General features: G+C 43.2%; 3 protein-coding genes across 6 annotated transcripts; 2 read left to right on the top strand and 1 right to left on the bottom strand.

The window, feature by feature from the left end:
- The first annotated feature begins 740 nt into the window (after positions 1–740).
- On the top strand, positions 741–2,391 carry LOC137803813 (E3 ubiquitin-protein ligase TRIM21-like). Of its 2 annotated transcripts, XM_068602572.1 has the most exons (2): positions 748–974; positions 1,011–2,391. In XM_068602572.1, exons 1-2 carry the CDS (start codon positions 748–750, stop codon positions 2,389–2,391), a joined length of 1,608 nt encoding a protein of 535 aa, XP_068458673.1. The 2 variants fall into 2 exon arrangements, with proteins under 2 accessions (XP_068458674.1, XP_068458673.1); XM_068602573.1 differs by having other exon boundaries at positions 741–2,391.
- A 1,112-nt stretch (positions 2,392–3,503) lies between these two features.
- LOC137803687 (uncharacterized) lies at positions 3,504–11,611 on the top strand. The gene is made up of 4 exons (XM_068602397.1): positions 3,504–3,607; positions 5,346–6,986; positions 8,146–8,222; positions 9,966–11,611. The coding sequence occupies exons 2-4, from the start codon at positions 5,353–5,355 to the stop codon at positions 11,609–11,611; spliced, it is 3,357 nt and encodes a 1,118-aa protein (XP_068458498.1). The 5' UTR covers positions 3,504–3,607; positions 5,346–5,352.
- Positions 11,612–12,145: 534 nt separating this feature from the next.
- On the bottom strand, positions 12,146–18,227 carry gtse1 (G-2 and S-phase expressed 1). 3 transcript variants are annotated; one of them, XM_068603280.1, is made up of 12 exons: positions 18,114–18,227; positions 17,837–17,919; positions 17,701–17,758; positions 16,078–16,849; positions 15,380–15,535; positions 15,069–15,204; positions 14,586–14,963; positions 14,423–14,474; positions 14,124–14,309; positions 13,679–14,012; positions 13,269–13,385; positions 12,146–12,450 (listed from the first exon to the last, which is right to left on the bottom strand). In XM_068603280.1, exons 2-12 carry the CDS (start codon positions 17,856–17,858, stop codon positions 12,361–12,363), a joined length of 2,301 nt encoding a protein of 766 aa, XP_068459381.1. In that variant the 5' UTR covers positions 17,859–17,919; positions 18,114–18,227; the 3' UTR covers positions 12,146–12,360. The 3 variants fall into 3 exon arrangements, with proteins under 3 accessions (XP_068459381.1, XP_068459384.1, XP_068459382.1); XM_068603283.1 differs by having other exon boundaries at positions 12,146–12,447; XM_068603281.1 differs by lacking the exon at positions 18,114–18,227 and having other exon boundaries at positions 17,837–17,931.
- Between the last annotated feature and the right edge of the window lie 3,221 nt (positions 18,228–21,448).

Genomic DNA, 21,448 nt, shown 5'->3' with positions numbered 1-21,448 from the left:
TCAGCTAACTCACAGACCTGTTTGAGCTCAAAACCTCAGCTCTACTCAGACAAGAAGTTACACTCAGAGTGAATGTTGAGCTGACTCATAGAATCAAATAATTAAACGTAATGCTGCCTCAATATATCGCAGTTATTGTAATACATGTGTTATGTTCAATATTTAATTGTTAGTCTACTTAATTTCATGTTAAGTGTCTTGTAGCCGCCTCTGGATCTCAGTGCTAAAGATGCTAGCGTACTAAGGGATAGGTATTGTTAGGATTTATGAATAATAGTACTATTATTAATACTCTTATCTGTTCTTTATTGATTTTGTGTGTAAAAAAAGACATTTAAAAAAAGGGATCGATATTGCTTTATGATTATTGTAAGTAAGCGATACAAAAAGCTCCAAAAGCTTTAAAAAACATTTGCTGCAAAAGAATTAGCTAAGCGATTAGCTTTCATTCATAAACTTATTCTTCTGTTCAGACGTGTGACATCGTTCACGCTACCTGCCGTACGACATCGTTAACGTTACTATTGCTAACGCTACCTACTGTACGACAATGCAAACGCTGCCTGCCGTACGACATTGCTAACGCTACCTGCGTATGACATTACTAGCGCTACCTGCCATATGACATCGCTAACGTTATTGATATTTTGTTCCAACCCTCCTTCACACGCAGCAACTTCATATAAAATAAAAAGATATGTACTGACTGTTTGTATTTGTGTTACTCTTGTTGTCCTCAGAGTCGATATGGCTGCTGCCAGCTGTCAGCTGACTGAAGATCAGTTTCTGTGCTCCATCTGTCTGGATGTGTTCACTCATCCAGTCAGTACACCATGTGGACACACCTTCTGTAAAGCCTGCATCACTCAACACTGGAACATCAATGTCCCGTCTCAGTGTCCCAACTGTAACAAGATGTTCTCCACCAGACCTGAGCTGCAGGTCAACACCTTCATCTCTGAGATGGCTGCTCAGTTCAGACAGTCAGCTCAACAGGAAGCCAGCAGCAGCAGCTCAGAGCAACAAGCTGCCAAACCAGCAGAAGTTCCCTGTGACGTCTGCACTGGAACCAGACTGAAGGCCCTGAAGTCCTGCCTGGTGTGTCTGGAGTCCTACTGTGAGACTCACCTGGAGCCTCATCTGACCAGACCAGGTCTGAAGAGACATCAGCTGATCGACCCTGTGGGGAACCTGGAAGACAGGATGTGTACGAAGCACGATAAACCTCTGGAGCTATTCTGTAAGACCGACAAGATGTGTGTCTGCATGCTCTGCACTTATTCAGACCACAAGAACCATGACCTTGTTCCTCTGACAGAAGAATATGAAGGAAAGAAGGCCGAGCTGAAGAAGACTGATGATGAAATCCAGCAGATGATCCAGAAGAGACGACTGAAGATTCAGGAGATAAAACGCTCGGTGGAGCTCAGTGAGGAAGATGCAGACAGAGAGATAGCAGGTGGTGTTCAGGTCTTCACCGCTCTGAAGGAGTCTGTTGAGAGAAGCCAGGCCGAGCTCATCCACACCATCAAAGAGAAGCAGAGAAAGACAGAGAAACAGGCTGAAGGCTTCATCAAAGAGCTGGAACAGGAAATCTGTGAGCTGAAGAAGAGAAGCACTGAGGTGGAGCAGCTCTCACTCTCTGAAGACCACCTCCACCTCCTCCAGAGCTCCAGGACCCTGAAGGCTGCTCCACCCACCAAGAACTGGACAGGAGTCAGAGTCACTCCACCATCATATGAGGGGACTGTGGTGAGAGCTGTGAATCAGCTGGAGGAGACGCTCAGTAACCAGATGAAGAAGCTGCTTGAGATCGCGCTGAAGAGGGTCCAGCAGTCTGCAGTGGATGTGACTCTTGATCCTGATACAGCTCATCCTAAACTCATCCTGTCTGATGATGGAAAACAAGTTAAACATGGTGATGTAAGGAAGAATCTCCCAAACAATCCAGAGAGATTTAATACTTCTGTTAATGTTTTAGCAAAGAAGAGTTTCTCTTCAGGGAGATTTTACTACGAGGTTCAGGTTATAGGAAAGACTAAGTGGGCTTTAGGAGTGGTGAGAGAGTCCATCAACAGGAAGGGAAAAATCAAACTGTCTCCTCAGAAAGGTTTCTGGACGATATGTTTGAGAAATGAGAATGAGTACAAAGCTCTTACTGGCCCTTCAGTCCGTCTCTCTCTGAGGTCTGGGCCTCAGAAGGTGGGGGTGTTTGTGGACTATGAGGAGAGTCTGGTCTCCTTTCATGACGTTGATGCTGCAGCTCTCATCTTCTCCTTTACTGGCTGCTGCTTCAAGGAGAAGCTCTTCCCATTCTTTAGTCCAGGTAATAATGATGGTGGTAAAAACTCTGCTCCTCTCATCATCTCTCCTGTCAATCACACCAAATAGAACAAACACTTTTCTACAGAGAGATTCTCTAATATTTAATCGAACAAATCCATAATTTTGGTCTTTTACGCTGTAAACATTATACACTGATTTATATGATCTAATTAATTATCATAACTGCATAACCTGCATTCAACACTGTTGAATCACTAAAAACAATGTACTCATGGATAAATAGCATAGCTGGTTGCCAAATTAAAATGTTTTATTGTCTGATTATTGAATGTATCATGTTTTTAATACTGTCACAAATTATTGGATAAAGTTATGTACCACTTTTTTTGGAAAAAAAAGTGAAAGTGTAATTTTCAAATAAAAAGAGAAATTAGGGTATCTTTGTCTGGTATCTTTTTAGTGGTAAATTAAAGATGAATTATTGATTCATGTATTCACAAACTTTAGTTCAGTATTGTGTTATTTTAATTTCATACAGTCGTCCTCTCTGAAGAAAGTTTTTCAGCCTGAACAAAGTGAACGAATCCTCAACAGAATAAAAACAGAGATACGGATCAGGTAGCAACGCAGCAACATCCGGTGCTCACGAGCAAAGCCGACGCTGAAGGGTCTTATAGCTTGCATTCTCTCTGATGACCATCAGGGGGCGACTCCTCCCAGAACCAGGACTGAGAGGGGCAGACTGTCGGACCCTGCTGCAGTAACATTAGGTTTTCTAAAGGGACCCTGGTGATCAGAGAGACTACCACTTCAGTCCACAGGGGGCGCCAGAATCAACACATTAAAGTTCCTTGTAGTGGTTCTGCTGAGCCAGCAAACAATGGTCAGTGTCAACAGCACTTAGGATCTTAATGCTAAATCTCATGAATTAAACGAGACAACAGAATACAAAGGAGGTAAACTACAACATCCACAATTCATGCATTAAGGAAATTGATCCAGAAAAATCTTCTATATAAAAGTATGTTTTTAATGCAAGACTTTTACAAGAATGGAATATTTTCACATTGTTGTATTCATACTTTCATTTCCGTAAATTTTCTGATTACTTCCTCCACCACTCTCTCCTGATGACGGGCCACTGAGAGGTTGAGCAACACTGAGATAGAATATCTCAAAAGTCATTTTTCCTGAAGTGAAAGTCAAGTTGTTGTGAGCGACAGCAGAGCTGCAGTCGAGACAAGTCTCTCTTTCTCTCTAAAGAAACATTCAACTGAATCCAGCAGCTTTTCCTTCACAACAGAATCTCTGACAAACACTGGTGAGTCCTCTGATCTACAAAGACTAAATACACTCTACAAATTTAATCCACGTCAAGTTTAAAACAGAATCTGATTGTTTTACATCTAGTTTTATCAGAGAAAGAATGTTAAGCCATATAAATGTGTCATTGTAGATTAAAACAACAGGTAGAAACCAAACCACAGGGACTGAACTCTGGCTAGTTGAAGGTTACACAGGATACCGTCACAGCTAGCATTAGCTTCAGCTAACTCACAGACCTGTTTGAGCTCAAAACCTCAGCTCTACTCAGACAGGAAGTTACACTGAGAGTGAATGTTGAGCTGACTCACAAAGTCAAATAATTAAACGTAATGCTGCCTCAATATATCGCAGTTAATTGTAATAAATGTGTTATGTTCAATATTTAATTGTTAGTCAACTTAATTTCATGTTAAGTAACTTGTAGCCGCCTCTGGATCTCAGTGCTAAAGATGCTAGCGTACTAAGGGATAGGTATTGTTAGGATTGATCAATAATAGTACTATTATTAATACTCTTATCTGTTCTTTATTGATTTTGTATCTACATATATATATATATAAATACATATACATATATACACACATATATCCATACATACACATATATATATATATCCATATATATATATACACACACACATGTATATTTGTATATATACATAGGCATATTAAGTTTTGGCTTCAGGTGGCGTGATGACAATCCCAACGTTGTTTCATGTACATGTGCTCAGGCCTGGATTGGCATCATACATGAGGAGTGTTGGGCTGATTGCATGATGTGCATTGGAGTTACAACAGGTTTCTATCATATTGCGAACGCACAAAATGGGTGTGTCTTTGGGTCCACGTCACGTCGCGGCCGTTAAATAAAAACGCGAACAAAGCACAAGCCATACTCGCAAGGGTCTTTAGATCATCCCTGAACAGAAATGAAGTCAATCGGATAAAAATTGTAGGAGGAGATACATTTAGAAGAAAGGCAAAAAAAGGCGAAAAATGACAAAAATGCGCCCAAAATCGCAAATTGCCCGAATTACTGTCGCGCCCCCTAATGTTTGAATTGCACAACTTATTTATTGCATGTTAAGGGATGCAATGTGCACATACACAAAATGTTTGGAGTCATTAGTCCCTATAGTTTTAATGTTATGAGTATTTCAAAATAGGACACGCCCCTAAGAGATTAATTGGTCTGTTTTTCCTCAACGCAATGAGATATTCAAAATCTTCCAATGCAGTATTGAAGATACAGCTCCCTTCATGATTTACAGAGAGTTTGGTATGAATCGGGCCAAGCGTTTTAGAATAAACATGAAAAAACGTGTTTTTCTGAAAATTCAAAATGGCTGAAACATTTAATTGGCGGACTTTATGGGTCTGAGAGGCTTTTTTGTAGAGCAGGTAGAGTTGGGCACGTGTAAACCTTTTCAAGTCAATCGGACAATCTGGGCGAGGGGTGTCGGTGGTCGAACTTCTAGGGGGCGCTAGAGAGCCTTTTTTTTTTACGCAAATGTGACGCCTATTTCATACGTCTATTTTCACCAGACCTGACAAGTGTTCAAAATTTGGTGAGTTTAGGAGTGTGACAAGTCCCCCAAAACGGCGCCCAATGTATAAAAATAAAAATCTGAGCAATTTCAGTAGGATCGGACTGACTACATCAGTCGCTCAGACCCTGATAATCAAAAGATATGTACTGACTGTTTGTATTTGTGTTACTCTTGTTGTCCTCAGAGTCGATATGGCTGCTGCCAGCTGTCAGCTGACTGAAGATCAGTTTCTGTGCTCCATCTGTCTGGATATGTTCAATCATCCAGTCAGTACACCATGTGGACACACCTTCTGTAAAGCCTGCATCACTCAACACTGGAACATCAATGTCCCGTCTCAGTGTCCCAACTGTAACAAGGTGTTCTCCACCAGACCTGAGCTGCAGGTCAACACCTTCATCTCTGAGATGGCTGCTCAGTTCAGACAGTCAGCTCAACAGGAAGCCAGCAGCAGCAGCTCAGAGCAACAAGAGTTCAAACCAGCAGAAGTTCCCTGTGACGTCTGCACTGGAAACAGACTGAAGGCCCTGAAGTCCTGCCTGGTGTGTCTGGAGTCCTACTGTGAGACTCACCTGGAGCCTCATCTGACCAGACCAGGTCTGAAGAGACATCAGCTGATCGACCCTGTGGAGAACCTGGAAGGCAGGATGTGTACGAAGCACGATAAACCTCTGGAGCTATTCTGTAAGACCGACAAGATGTGTGTCTGCATGCTCTGCACTTATTCAGACCACAAGAACCATGACCTTGTTCCTCTGAAAGAAGAATATGAAGGAAAGAAGGCCGAGCTGAAGAAGACTGATGATGAAATCCAGCAGATGATCCAGAAGAGACGACTGAAGATTCAGGAGATAAAACGCTCGGTGGAGCTCAGTGAGGGAGATGCAGACAGAGAGATAGCAGGTGGTGTTCAGGTCTTCACCGCTCTGAAGGAGTCTGTTGAGAGAAGCCAGGCCGAGCTCATCCACACCATCAAAGAGAAGCAGAGAAAGACAGAGAAACAGGCTGAAGGCTTCATCAAAGAGCTGGAACAGGAAATCTGTGAGCTGAAAAAGAGAAGCACTGAGGTGGAGCAGCTCTCACTCTCTAAAGACCACCTCCACCTCCTCCAGAGATCCAGGACCCTGAAGGCTGCTCCACCCACCAAGAACTGGACAGGAGTCAGAGTCAGTCCACCTTCATATGAGGGGACTGTTGTGAGAGCTGTGAATCAGCTGGAGGAGACGCTCAGTAACCAGATGAAGAAGCTGCTCGAGCTGAAGAGGGTCCAGCAGTTTGCAGTGGATGTGACTCTTGATCCTGATACAGCTCATCCCAAACTGATCCTGTCTAATGATGGAAAACAAGTTAAACATTGTGATGTAACGAAGAATCTCCCAAACAATCCAGAGAGATTTGATACTTGTCCTATTGTATTAGCGAAGCAGAGTTTCTCTTCAGAGAGATTTTACTACGAGGTTCAGGTTATAGGAAAGACTAAGTGGGATTTAGGAGTTGTGAGAGAGTCCATCAACAGGAAAGGAAACATCACAGTGTCTCCTCAGAAAGGTTTCTGGACGATCTGGTTGAGGAATGAGAATGAGTACTACGCTTGTACTGACCCTCCAGTCCGTCTCTCTCTGAGGTCTGGGCCTCAGAAGGTGGGGGTGTTTGTGGACTATGAGGAGGGTCTAGTCTCCTTTCATGACGTTGATGCTGCAGCTCTCATCTTCTCCTTTACTGGCTGCTGCTTCAAGGAGAAGCTCTTCCCATACTTTAATCCATGTCTTAATGATAGTGGCAAAAACTCTGCTCCTCTCATCATCTCTCCTGTCAATCACACCAAGTAGAACAAACACTTTCCTACAGAGAGATTCTCTAATATTTAATCTAACAAATCCATAATTTTGGTCATTTACGGGGTAAACATTATACACTGATTTATATGATCTAATTAATTATAATAACTGCATAACCTGCATTCAACACTGTTAAATCACTAAAAACAATGTACTCATGGATAAATAGCATAGCTGGGTGCCAAATTAAAATGTTTTATTGTCTGATTATTGTATCATGTTTTTAATACCGTCACAAATTATTGAATAAAGTTATGTACCACTTTTTTTGTAAAAAAAAAAAAAAAAAAAGTTAAAGTGTAATTTTCAAATAAAAAGAAATCAGGGTGTCTTTGTCTGGTATCTTTTCTGTGGTAAATTAAAGATGAATTATTGATCAATGTTGGTATGAAATGTATTAAACTTTAGTTCAGGATCATGTTAATTTTTATGTCATACAGTCGTCCTCTCTGAAGAAAGTTTTTCAGCCTGAACAAAGTGAACGAATCCTCAACAGAATAAAAACAGAGATACGGATCAGGTAGCAACGCAGCAACATCCGGTGCTCACGAGCAAAGCCGACGCTGAAGGGTCTTATAGCTTGCATTCTCTCTGATGACCATCAGGGGGCGACTCCTCCCAGAACCAGGACTGAGAGGGGCAGACTGTCGGACCCTGCTGCAGTAACATTAGGTTTTCTAAAGGGACCCTGGTGATCAGAGAGACTACCACTTCAGTCCACAGGGGGCGCCAGAATCAACACATTAAAGTTCCTTGTAGTGGTTCTGTCGAGCCAGCAAACAATGGTCAGTGTCAACAGCACTTAGGATCTTAATGCTAAATCTCATGAATTAAACGAGACAACAGAATACAAAGGAGGTAACCTACAACATACACAATTCATGCATTAAGGAAATTGATCCAGAAAAATCTTCTATATAAAAGTATGTTTTTAATGCAAGACTTTTACTAGAATGGAGTATTTTCACATTGTTGTATTCATACTTTCATTTCAGTACATTTTCTGATTATTTCCTCCACCACTACCTCCTGATGACGGGTCACTGAGAGGTTGAGCAACACTGAGATAAAAGATATCAAAAGTCACTTTTCCTGAAATGTAAGTCAAGTTGTTGTGAGCGACAGCAGAGCTGCAGTCGAGACAAGTCTCTCTTTCTCTCTAAAGAAACATTCAACTGAATCCAGCAGCTTTTCCTCAACAACGGAATCTCTGACAAACACTGGTGAGTCCTCTGATCTACAAAGACTAAATACACTCTACATATTTGATCCACGTCAAGTTTAAACTATAATCTGATTGTTTTACATCTAGTTTTATTAGAGAAAGAATGTTAAGCCATATAAATGTGTCATTGTAGATTAAAACAACAGGTAGAAACCAAACCACAGGGACTGAACTCTGGCTAGTTGAAGGTTACACAGGATACCGTCACAGCTAGCATTAGCTTCAGCTAACTCACAGACCTGTTTGAGCTCAAAACCTCAGCTCTACTCAGACAGGAAGTTACACTGAGAGTGAATGTTGAGCTGACTCACAAAGTCAAATAATTAAACGTAATGCTGCCTGAATATATCGCAGTTAATTGTAATAAATGTGTTATGTTCAATATTTAATTGTTAGTCAACTTAATTTCATGTTAAGTGTCTTGTAGCCGCCTCTGGATCTCAGTGCTAAAGATGCTAGCGTACTAAGGGATAGGTATTGTTAGGATTGATCAATAATAGTACTATTATTAATACTCTTATCTGTTCTTTATTGATTTTGTATCTACATATATATATATATAAATACATATACATATATACACACATATATCCATACATACACATATATATATATATCCATATATATATATACACACACACACATGTATATTTGTATATATACATAGGCATATTAAGTTTTGGCTTCAGGTGGCGTGATGACAATCCCAACGTTGTTTCATGTACATGTGCTCAGGCCTGGATTGGCATCATACATGAGGAGTGTTGGGCTGATTGCATGATGTGCATTGGAGTTACAACAGGTTTCTATCATATTGCGAACGCACAAAATGGGTGTGTCTTTGGGTCCACGTCACGTCGCGGCCGTTAAATAAAAACGCGAACAAAGCACAAGCCATACTCGCAAGGGTCTTTAGATCATCCCTGAACAGAAATGAAGTCAATCGGATAAAAATTGTAGGAGGAGATACATTTAGAAGAAAGGCAAAAAAAGGCGAAAAATGACAAAAATGCGCCCAAAATCGCAAATTGCCCGAATTACTGTCGCGCCCCCTAATGTTTGAATTGCACAACTTATTTATTGCATGTTAAGGGATGCAATGTGCACATACACAAAATGTTTGGAGTCATTAGTCCCTATAGTTTTAATGTTATGAGTATTTCAAAATAGGACACGCCCCTAAGAGATTAATTGGTCTGTTTTTCCTCAACGCAATGAGATATTCAAAATCTTCCAATGCAGTATTGAAGATACAGCTCCCTTCATGATTTACAGAGAGTTTGGTATGAATCGGGCCAAGCGTTTTAGAATAAACATGAAAAAACGTGTTTTTCTGAAAATTCAAAATGGCTGAAACATTTAATTGGCGGACTTTATGGGTCTGAGAGGCTTTTTTGTAGAGCAGGTAGAGTTGGGCACGTGTAAACCTTTTCAAGTCAATCGGACAATCTGGGCGAGGGGTGTCGGTGGTCGAACTTCTAGGGGGCGCTAGAGAGCCTTTTTTTTTTTACGCAAATGTGACGCCTATTTCATACGTCTATTTTCACCAGACCTGACAAGTGTTCAAAATTTGGTGAGTTTAGGAGTGTGACAAGTCCCCCAAAACGGCGCCCAATGTATAAAAATAAAAATCTGAGCAATTTCAATAGGATCGGACTGACTACATCAGTCGCTCAGACCCTGATAATCAAAAGATATGTACTGACTGTTTGTATTTGTGTTACTCTTGTTGTGCTCAGAGTCGATATGGCTGCTGCCAGCTGTCAGCTGACTGAAGATCAGTTTCTGTGCTCCATCTGTCTGGATATGTTCAATCATCCAGTCAGTACACCATGTGGACACACCTTCTGTAAAGCCTGCATCACTCAACACTGGAACATCAATGTCCCGTCTCAGTGTCCCAACTGTAACAAGATGTTCTCCACCAGACCTGAGCTGCAGGTCAACACCTTCATCTCTGAGATGGCTGCTCAGTTCAGACAGTCAGCTCAACAGGAAGCCAGCAGAAGCTTAGAGCAACAAGCTGCCAAACCAGCAGAAGTTCCCTGTGACGTCTGCACTGGAACCAGACTGAAGGCCCTGAAGTCCTGCCTGGTGTGTCTGGAGTCCTACTGTGAGACTCACCTGGAGCCTCATCTGACCAGACCAGGTCTGAAGAGACATCAGCTGATCGACCCTGTGGAGAACCTGGAAGGCAGGATGTGTACGAAGCACGATAAACCTCTGGAGCTGTTCTGTAAGACCGACAAGATGTGTGTCTGCACGCTCTGCACTTATTCAGACCACAAGAACCATGATGTTGTTCCTCTGAAAGAAGAATATGAAGGAAAGAAGGCCGAGCTGGAGAAGACTGATGATAAAATCCAGCAGATGATCCAGAAGAGACGACTGAAGATTCATGAGATAAAACACTCGGTGAAGCTCAGTGAGGGAGATGCAGACAGAGAGATAGCAGGTGGTGTTCAGGTCTTCACCGCTCTGAAGGAGTCTGTTGAGAGAAGCCAGGCCGAGCTCATCCACACCATCAAAGAGAAGCAGAGAAAGACAGAGAAACAGGCTGAAGGCTTCATCAAAGAGCTGGAACAGGAAATCTGTGAGCTGAAAAAGAGAAGCTCTGAGGTGGCGCAGCTCTCACTCTCTAAAGACCACCTCCACCTCCTCCAGAGATCTAGGACCCTGAAGGCTGCTCCACCTACCAAGAACTGGACAGGAGTCAGAGTCAGTCCACCTTCATATGAGGGGACTGTGGTGAGAGCTGTGAATCAGCTGGAGGAGACGCTCAGTAACCAGATGAAGAAGCTGCTTGAGGTCGAGCTGAAGAGGGTCCAGCAGTCTGCAGTGGATGTGACTCTTGATCCTGATACAGCTCATCCTAAACTCATCCCGTCTGATGATGGAAAACAAGTTAAACATGGTGATGTAATGAAGAATCTCCCAAACAATCCAGAGAGATTTAATACTTGTGTTAATGTTTTAGCAAAGCAGAGTTTCTCTTCTGGGAGATTTTACTACGAGGTTCAGGTTATAGGAAAGACTAAGTGGGATTTAGGAGTGGTGAGAGAGTCCATCAACAGGAAAGGAAACATCACAGTGTCTCCTCAGAAAGGTTTCTGGACGATCTGGTTGAGGAATGAGAATGAGTACTACGCTTGTACTGACCGTCCAGTCCGTCTCTCTCTGAGGTCTGGGCCTCAGAAGGTGGGGGTGTTTGTGGACTACGAGGAGGGTCTGGTCTCCTTTCATGACGTTGATACTGCAGCTCTCATCTTCTCCTTTACTGGCTGCTGCTTCAAGGAGAAGCTCTTCCCATACTTTAATCCATGTCTTAATGATGGTGGTAAAAACTCTGCTCCTCTCATCATCTCTCCTGTCAATCACACCAAGTAGAACAAACACTTTCCTACAGAGAGATTCTCTAATATTTAATCGAACAAATCCATCATTTGTCATTTAGAGGGTAAACATTATACACTGATTTATATGATCTAATTAATTATAATAACTGCATAACCTGCATTCAACACTGTTGAATTACCAAAAACAATGTACTCATGGATAAATAGCATAGCTGGGTGCCAAATTAAAATGTTTTATTGACTGATTATTGTATCATCTTTTGAATACTGTCACAAATTATTGGATAAAGTTATGTACCACTTTTTTTGTAAACAAAAAAAAAAGTTAAAGTGTAATTTTTAAATAAAAAGAAATCAGGGTATCTGTGTCTGGTATCTTTTCTGTGGTAAATTAAAGATGAATTATTGATTCATGTTGGTAAAAAATGTATTAAAAAGTTTAAATCATGTAATTTTAAATGTCATACAGTCGTCCCTTTCTGGCTGAAAGTTTTTCAGCCTGAACAAAGTGAACGGATCCAGATTTATGGCGATAAATGATGGATGAGTGAGTGAAGAGAGAACGTTGACAGTCGAGACATTAACATTTATTCAGACATCAATAAGAGCAGCAAGCTGGAGACGAATAAAAAGCAGAAAAACCTTCTGCAACATTTGACTATTTTCATCATTTAAAAACATAAAACTCTGCTTCAGCGAAGACTTAATGATTAAAACTGAACAGGATGATTATGATTATTATTTAGAGTTGCAGGACAGAGGACAGCATCCAGGTCTTCATCAGAAGGACAGGTTGATGAGCGGAGCGTTGTTCTGCCTCTTCTCTTCTGGACTCCACCGGATGAGCGGAGAGCTCAAGTCGATCAGCTGCTGAGGGAAATGAACAGCTCGTGTTTGAGGATCTCCCAAAGACACGTTTTAATAATATATTTATAGATAAATAACTATGGTTTGATTTAGATTATTATTATTATTTAATCATAAAAATATATTTTATAAATTATTTAACAATACTAATATTGGATAAATTATTTAATAATACTAATGTTTTATAAATTATTATTTTTTAACAATACGAATATTTTATAAATGATTATTTAATACAAATATTTTATAAATGATTATTTAATAATATTTTATAAATAATAATTATTAAATAATAATTATTATTTATTTAATGTTACTAATATTTTATAAATTATTATTATTTAATACCAATATTTTATAAATGTGTATTATTTAATAGATATATATATTTTATAAATTATTATTTAATGATAATATTTTATAAATTATTATTATTTAATGATACTACTATTTTATAAAGTATTATTATTATTATTAATAATAATATTTATTATTATAATTATAATAATATTATTATAATAATATTTATTATTATATTATTATTATTATTATTAATAATAATAATAATAATAATAATAATAATAATGCGTGTCTGGTGTGTTTTTTTCCAGCAAGTATTTAAAAAAATAAAAATACATTTTCCTCCTCCCTAACTATAACTATACTCAGTGTTTCCTCACTGCAGACTTCCTTCTGCAAGGTTGCGGCTCCAGTAGCACTTTAGCAGAACCACCGTGGTCGTATGAAAACGGACCGAGAGGAGGAAGCAGGACGCCGAACTGCCTTCTGGGGGTTAACATGTGGACCCTTGGTCCGGTTACCTGAGTCCCGGCGCAGGTCTTGCCGGTGGTCCGGATCAGGTCGGGGGTGTTGGTCAAGTCGATGAGCAGTTTCTCTTGAGGCCGCAGAGTCGGAGCTGGAAGATCCAACAGGAGAACCTGGAGAGGGAACCGAGAGAGAGAGAGAGATGAAGATCTGAGAGGTTCTAGGAAAACATGAGATCAACCTTCATCGCTCTCAGTCTCACATGAAGCAAAAATAGAACCGAACAAGATGAACCACGTTCACATTAAAAGGAGCAGCTCATAACGCACAAGTTTGCCAGTGGAAAGCGTTTAAAGCTTTGCTTTCATTTCTGTTGACACAGTTTGTATGATTTCAAATCATCCATTAAATTTAATATAAACACGTGTGTGTGTGTGTGTGTGTGTGTGTGTGTGTGTTTTCTAACCTCCTGCATCTTGTTTTTCTCCTCAGTAGTTTCCAGTTCAATCAGGTTCTTGCTGGGCTCTGATTCGCCGCAACACGGCGCTCCAGGATCTGTGCTTTCTGATTGGTCCGTCTGTGAAGCGCTGGTGGGGGGCGGGGCAGCAGGCAGCTCCGCCTCCTCTAGACAGACAGGCTGGACATCCACAGGCTCCGCCTCCTCTAGGCAGAAGGGCTGGACATCCACAGGCTCCGCCTCCTCTAGGCAGAAGGGCCGGACATCCACAGGCTCCGCCTCCTCTAGGCAGAAGGGCCGGACATCCACAGGCTCCGCCTCCTGTGTGTCTGCAGGGGCTGGGCTACACAGAAACAACAAACAAAACAGCGATGAGACCGCACGGCGACCCCCCCCCCCGCTGTGGTCCAACTGGCCTTCCTATTGGTCGACGGGGAGTTTGAGGTCATTTTACCTGCAGCGTCGCTCGCTCCTGGCCGAGGGAGGGGCGTGGCCAAAGTCGAAGGTGGGCGGTGGCCTGCTCGGCGTGGCGACGGGGATGGAGGACACCCTGCGCCTCACTGGGGTGGGGAGGGCGGAGGGCCGCCGCGTCTTCGCCTGCAGCGACCTGCAGCCGCCAGCAGAGGGCGTCTGAGGAAGACTAGGGAGAGGAAGGCGTCAAGCGATGACATCACTGATCCGTAACGTTTGTCCAGGCTAACGTCCAAAAATCTGAGAACGACGTGAACGAGTGAATGTTCAGACGTCACCTACCCGTCCACGCCGCTCACGGACGCCAGCCTCTTCTGCGTCGACACGTCTGGAGCTGAAACGCAAGAAAGAAAGAAAGAAATCATTATAATGAAGACAGACTGAGGGCATCGCAGCGTTTCACATTTCTAAATCAACTCCAGGAAGAAAACCAGACGTCTCTCACCGACTCCTCTGACTCTCCCGCTGGGCGTCGGTGCGACCGACGGCTCCGGTTTGGATTTGGTCTTCAGTCCGCTGTGTGGCCGGGTGGAGGCCGCGGCGGGGATGGAGGCGGTCCTCTCCAGAACCCTCTTGGCAGGCGTCTGCTGGAGGGGCGTGGCCTCGGCCCGCTTGAGCGGCGTGGATCTGGCGGCTTTGACGCGCTCCGCCTCGGACAGCTTCCTGGCCTGCGTGGACAGCGAGCTGCTGCGGCGGCCGGCGGCGGCAGAAGAGGACGCCGGCGGCTCTGCGGCGGCGGTGGAGCGGCGAGGCCTGCTTTGATTGGCCGGCCTGCTGGCGGGGGCGGGGCCAGTGGAGCTGCTCTGAGAGGAGTTCAGTTTACCTGAGAGGACATGACAGAATTAGTTTGGGACCAAACCCAGAGCGCTTCATTTAAATAAAAAAGGGTCTCGTCGCTGTGGTTCTGGTCTGGAGTTCATTTTCTCACCTGTCGCGGGGGAAAGAGAGAGGCTGGAGTTGAAGCTGGACACCGAGGACGAGGATGAAGACGTGTTCTTGCTCTCCGTCATCCTCCTCCTCTGAAGGGGCGGAGCTTTCACACCCGACGGGTTCACCAGAGCGCGCTGACGGTGGGAAAAGATCCATCAGTGTTTCCCCACACAAGTGTCACTGATATATCTAATAAATATAATTTGATGCGTCCGGCTGCAATGACGGACTCCGTCCAACAGGTGGAGCTGTTGCACCAGGTTTCAGATGATGATATCAAGCAGACTCCATTGTGAGCAGGTGCGCTACCTTAGTGGGCGGAGCCAGCGAGCGCTTTCCCAGAAGGCTGGAGTTGATGGAGGAGTCGCTGACGTCAGACGCCACGCTCGCCGAATCAGAGAGCAGATCCTCACACGACCCCGCCCTGCTGCTGCCGGACGGGCTCCGCCTCCAACCGGCCAGCGGCTGAAACAGGAAGGAGGAGGAAAAGAAAACGTCAGCAGATATTTAGGGTTTTCTCCACTCGTCACCTGAAGAAATGGAACATAACCCCACGTAAAACAGCTAAACGATGGATTATCTGTCTTTGATTTTTAGCACAGATTCAATAATCCACGTTAAATGTGTTGATTTGCTTTCGGATGTTCGGACTTACATGTCAAACTATTGCTTTTATAGAACACTATTGATTCCCAGCAGGACATTTAACCCATAAAAGAGTAGAAACAGCCACAAAAATAAGATTAAACACTTTTCCACTGCAGGAACAACCTGTAACGTCGTCTTCAGCTGTGCTTTTGTTTAGTTTTTGGAACTAGATTTAGGGAAAGTGAATCCATGTTTAAACGGGTAAACGTTTGTTTTCCGGCGGATTTGTTTTCAAGCCCAGCGGAAAACGCAAGAACAACCTGGACCCGTGACCCAAATGGTTCTGCAAGCGACCGGTTGTGGAGTCCCCGCAGTGGAGAGACGGCGTAACGTTCCACGACACAAACTTCTCTTCCTACTCTGCTCGGCGGCGGCTGCATCCTGGGTTTCTCCGCTGCGCTCCTGCCGGCCGAAGTCGTCGCGGCGGCAGCCGGTTTGCTCGGCAGCACGGCGGCGACGCCGAGGGCGGTTCTCGCTCGCAGCCCCGTCCTGAGAAGAGGCCTGACCCCGGCCACGGGACTGGAGGTGCTCCGTATGGCGGCGGGCGAGGCGGCCACGGGGGCGGCGAGGCGGGTGGACGTGGTGGAGAGGCGGGTGGTCGTGGTGGAGAGGCGGGTGGTCGTGATGGAGAGGCGGGTGGACGTGGTGGAGAGGCGGGTGGACGTGGTGGAGAGGCGGGTGGTCGTGGCCTTGGCGGCCGGGCGGGTGGATGTCGGCGTGCCGGCGGCGTTGCCTCTCAGCAGGCGGCGCTGCACGGCGGGCGGCAGCTGCTTCATGGGACTGTCCTGCACGCAGAAGGTCTGACGCTTGATGGGACTGAGGGCGCCGGCGGGCTGACAGAGCTCGCCCAGCTTGGCCTCGACGCCACGGACGAACACGTCCGAGGCGACTGCGGTCGTGGCGGCGTCCTCGCCGCGGGGCTGACTCAGCTCAGAGCACTGCAGCCGGTCGGCGAGTCGGTGGGCTTCCTGACACACCTCCTCCAGCTGATCCCCGCTCAGCGGACTCCAGCTCGCCCGCACGCCGCCGCCCTCGGCCCGAGACGCCACGCTAACAGAGGCACACCTCTCCTTGTGGCTGACGGGACCCATGAACACCTCATCCTCATCCTCATCTCCATCTCCGTTGCAGCTGCAGAACGGAGAGAAACAAACGGATGAGACAGTTTCACCATTTGAACCTGCAAGCGCTCACATTTCGCCCACACTTTACATATTATTTTAAAATAAAAACAAAAACACATAACTGTATAACTTACTTGTTTCTATATTTCCTTTTTCTTTATTATTTCCCCCTTTAATGCTACTTTCAAATACTGTTTTTTTTTTTTTTAAATTCTACTTCTAATTTAATATACTTGAATATCAGTTTAAAACATATTCTTGCATGAATTATTTTTATATATAAATATATATAATAATAAAGCTGAACCCTGACATTGACGACTGGATAGTCAGTTTAATTCTAAACCTTCATATTTATTCATAAAAAGTACTAGTATGAGTTTTGGCTGTGGCGGAAAGTACTGTGCAGATACAAATTTGTGGTATTACTAGTCCTTTGTATAAGTTGAGAATTTTATTTTCATGCGACTTCACTTCAAAAGGGAAGTACTTCTTCATTGCACAAACAAAATATATAAAGTACGTTCTATAAACTACAAAACTCAAGTACTTAACATATGCAAGTGGACAACACATGCATGTCAACTATAACTATATACTACAATGATCTTAGATGCAAAATGTGAACTTATTTTCATAATTGTAATTTATTTTTGGGGGTCAGTTGTAGATAGATAGATAGATAGATAGATAGATAGATAGATAGATATTCACTTAGCTAATAATGCTCGCATACTTTTACTTCACCTACAGTCTCATCGCAGTGCTTTTAGTTGCAGTGAAGTATTTGAACGAGTACTTTTACTCGACGACAGGATCTGAACACTTCCCCCACCACCACGTACAGACCCGTCCTACCTGGCAGGTGACAGAGACACGTCGAAGTCGAACTTCTCGTCGGTGAACAGGAGCAGACCTGATGGGAGGCAGAACACACGGATCATGAGACACACGGACGACGCGCTGCAGACCGGGTCAGCTGGTGGACACGTACCGCTCTTAGCTCCACAGTCCATCCCGCTGCTGGCTTCTTCTTCTCGGTAAGGTGGGCAGATTGATCCGGACCAGACCGGTAAACTACAACGACAACACTTTTAAACAAACAAGCGACGAAAGTTAAACACGTCACGCTCACGAGCCTGCTAGCTCACCAGCTAGCTAGCTAGCTAAACCCCACACGTCAACTGTTAGCTTTACATTAAAAATACATTTAAACGTTAAGTTTGACTTTCGGAACGCACAGTTATCAATTCAAGTGAAGCTCTACAAACCTTTAAGCTCCTCTGGAAACTCTGGCGTCTTCTTTGCTGCCTCGCATTCATTCGGTGACACGAAAACACAGAAAATCCCACAAACGATTCAAATCTGCTCCGCCGCGGGTCACGTGACTGCGGCTCGCTCAGCCATTGGCTGGGAGGCTCTGTGACGAAGGCGCGGACGGCATTGTGGGGATTGTAGTCTTCAGTGTTAAGACCGGGTTCCGGGTTGTTTTATTCAACCGTAAGAAATATATTTCACATTTTCCTTTACAGCACTTGTCAATGATTTTGAGCCACACATAATTCATAATACACGTTTACTTAGTAACGTTTGGCGATTCTTTTTTTTCTTCTGAAGAAAATATTAAAATATATTAATAAAGGCAAGAAAAGTCAAAGTCAGCTTTAACGTTTATCATATGAGTTTTGAATTATATAATTTATTTAGATATTTCTCATATTTCAAAATGAATGTATGTTTATTCTTCAGTGTACACATTTGTTGTGTACACTTAATTTTAATAAAATAAAAATAAAACTTCCACCAAGGAAACAAAACTGATTTAAATGTAGAATAGAAAACAGACTTGAGAACTAAGAAAGTAAAAAATATGTAAAATGTAAAAAATATGAAAAATAATTACATCTTAAATCTCCACAAGTTGTAAAAAATGTATAAAAGAAATAATACTGAAACGTATTTTCTTTACTCTCATTGTCATTTAAATATTATTACTTTTATTAAAACGTTATTTCCATAATATTACAACTATTTCCCGTAAAATTACAACATGAATAACATTTTTTATGAAACATTATGAAATGAGACTCTCAGAAAGTTATAAAACTCAAGGACGTTCATCCTTTTAATATAATTTATTTTGGTTAATATTTAAGGAATGAAATTTCTTACAGATCCTGTGTTTTATAAAGCCTAAAGAATAATATTGATGTTATTTACATAGTAATAAATACATAATAATTATGACCTGATTTACTTTATTGTCTCTTCATTTTGCTGCTCTGATGTATTCACCCCAGATTGCCATCAATAAAGGATTTAAAGTTTAAATGTGAGTCCTTCTCTCTGCAGCCTCCAAAAAAAAAACAACCTTAAAAGGTTCATCCAGGTGTGTGTCGGACAACAGGACCGCCATGAAACATAAACTGTTTGTCCGATAAGAGCGCATGTCTGTCACAACCTCAAGTGCAGCGAGGGCGATGACATCACTGGTTAGGTAACAACCGGTTAGATTCCTCCATTTGTTACGGTGGATTGGACTACATTTACCAAGGGACCCGGAGCCAGACACACACACACACACACACACACACACACACACACACACACACACACACACACACACACACTTCTATTCCACCCTGACATCTGTGGTAACCGGACGCCTGGGCTCTCTCTCCCTCAGCTGTGACTGACAGGCAGCAGCAGAGCCTCCACCTCCAGACTCGGCTCTTCCTAATTGGATTTGCGAGGCATCCTGAGCCGTCGGCCTCTAAAAGCCTCTCGCGAGCGCCTCGGGCCCCGGCGTGGACCACTTCCGACCCCGCGCTGAGAAGAAGGGACCTCCCTCTCCCAAAAAAAGGCACTTTTTTTGGCTGCACACCCTGATTCCTCAGCGCTCTTAGGGACCCTGTGGACTCTGAGGGGGTCGGAACAACAGGACAATATGGCGGCAAAACAGAAAGACAGAAAAAGAGGCGCGAGGCCAGTTGTATGTATGTTTCTACGTCGCTCCAGGGACATTTTTTATCCAACTGGACTTCCTGTAGACGAGCCTTGATTTTTGAACTTTGCGTTCACCTTGAAAAGTGCAGCTCGGCCCGAATAATTAAATCAGTTTCTGGTCTGCTCGGTGAGGCGTGACCCATGTGTTTCAGGAGGGAAGAACTCCTCTGGTCATAAAAGGTCAACGGGTCACATGACTCCTGCTGCCACTGACTGATTTGTCATTTTTAAACGCTGCGTTGGCCGGGTTCGCTTCAGGCTGCGGCGGCGGCCATCTTGTGTCCGCTCGTTCACAACTGGTCTGATTCCTAAAAGGCCCGGAAACAACTGGAACTACTGACGCTAAAGATAGCAATCGGTGCTGTGAATAACTGGAATTAAAATATTAAAAAAGCTTTAACCTTTTGGAAACCGTGTAAAAATCCTCCCGCACCCATTTTAAGTCCCAGCATGCCCCATTCAGACAAAATGGCATAAAATACGTAATTTTTCCATTTTTGAAGCAAACGACACAGTTTCTTGACTGAACTCCTTCCGAACAGACCAAGACTTTGTTTTATTGTGATGTTTGTTGCAGATTCTGATTCTTTAGGTCCTAATCTTTCTAAAAAGGTGTCTTATTGATGCTCCAGGAGGCTTTTTTGGGGAATCTGGCTCATATCATGCTGGATGTTCATAGTTACCATCAAAATATCTTTCAAAAGTGATTTTTTTGCTGAATAAATACATACAATAAACACAAGTATTGGAATTAATTTGGGTTCCTACAACGACTCAAACACAATGGAAAGAAGTCTGGAGACAAAACTGCTTCCACAGTTTTTAACGGGTTTAATGATTAACGTTGCAAAGCCGGTTTGTTGCACATCAGGATTCTCCTCATAACTCTCTCCCAAGAAGTATTAATATGCACCGTATGAATCTTAGAAAGGATTTTATTATTGCGAGACAGAGGGCGCTGTGAAACAATGCTATTTGTGTGTGTTTGTGTGTCCTGCTCTGTGTTTTCTGAACTACATCAACATTTATAATCTGCTCTGACGCCTGTGGGGTTTTATCTGCTTTGCAGTCGAGCTTCATGAGCTTTGTACGTCGTCTGATTTTAATTTCAGTCGCATCAAACACCGACAACGACGCCGTGTCTTTACCACAACGGACCAGTAGAGGGCGGCGACGGGCAAACTGTGGAGCTCTTTGGGCCTTCGCTCCAGTTACGTACCTTTAGCTTCAGGTGAAGGGCTTCTGGACACACAGCAAGACGTTTTTACAGTTTTTCTCTATCCAACAATTTCACACAACTTGGTCCAAGTCCCTTGAATTCATTTGAAGAGAACTGTCATGAAATATAAAAGGTTGAGCCGCTCGGCCTGCGTGAAAAATCGTCTTCAATATTGCGAAAAAAGAAGAAAAAAAAGCAGTTAAATGAAAGCAGCAACAGAAACAAGCGTCCATGTTCTCCAAAGGTCACAGAACAAGAGGACGGGCTGTGCATCTGTTGTATAATAAATGAACCCACAAGGTTTGTACGATATATAAAGTTATTTATACTTCAGTGGGAGAAGATTTCTGCAGGTGAAAACTCATACATTACGATTATTAT

This window comes from Clinocottus analis, unplaced genomic scaffold (genome assembly GCF_023055335.1).
Source record: "Clinocottus analis isolate CAN_PGR_092001 unplaced genomic scaffold, fCliAna1.0.p SCAF_6, whole genome shotgun sequence".
Taxonomy (NCBI): Eukaryota; Metazoa; Chordata; class Actinopteri; order Perciformes; family Cottidae; genus Clinocottus; species Clinocottus analis.
Note: the sequence above shows the minus strand (reverse complement) of the source record. Positions and strands in the feature narration are given on the sequence as shown.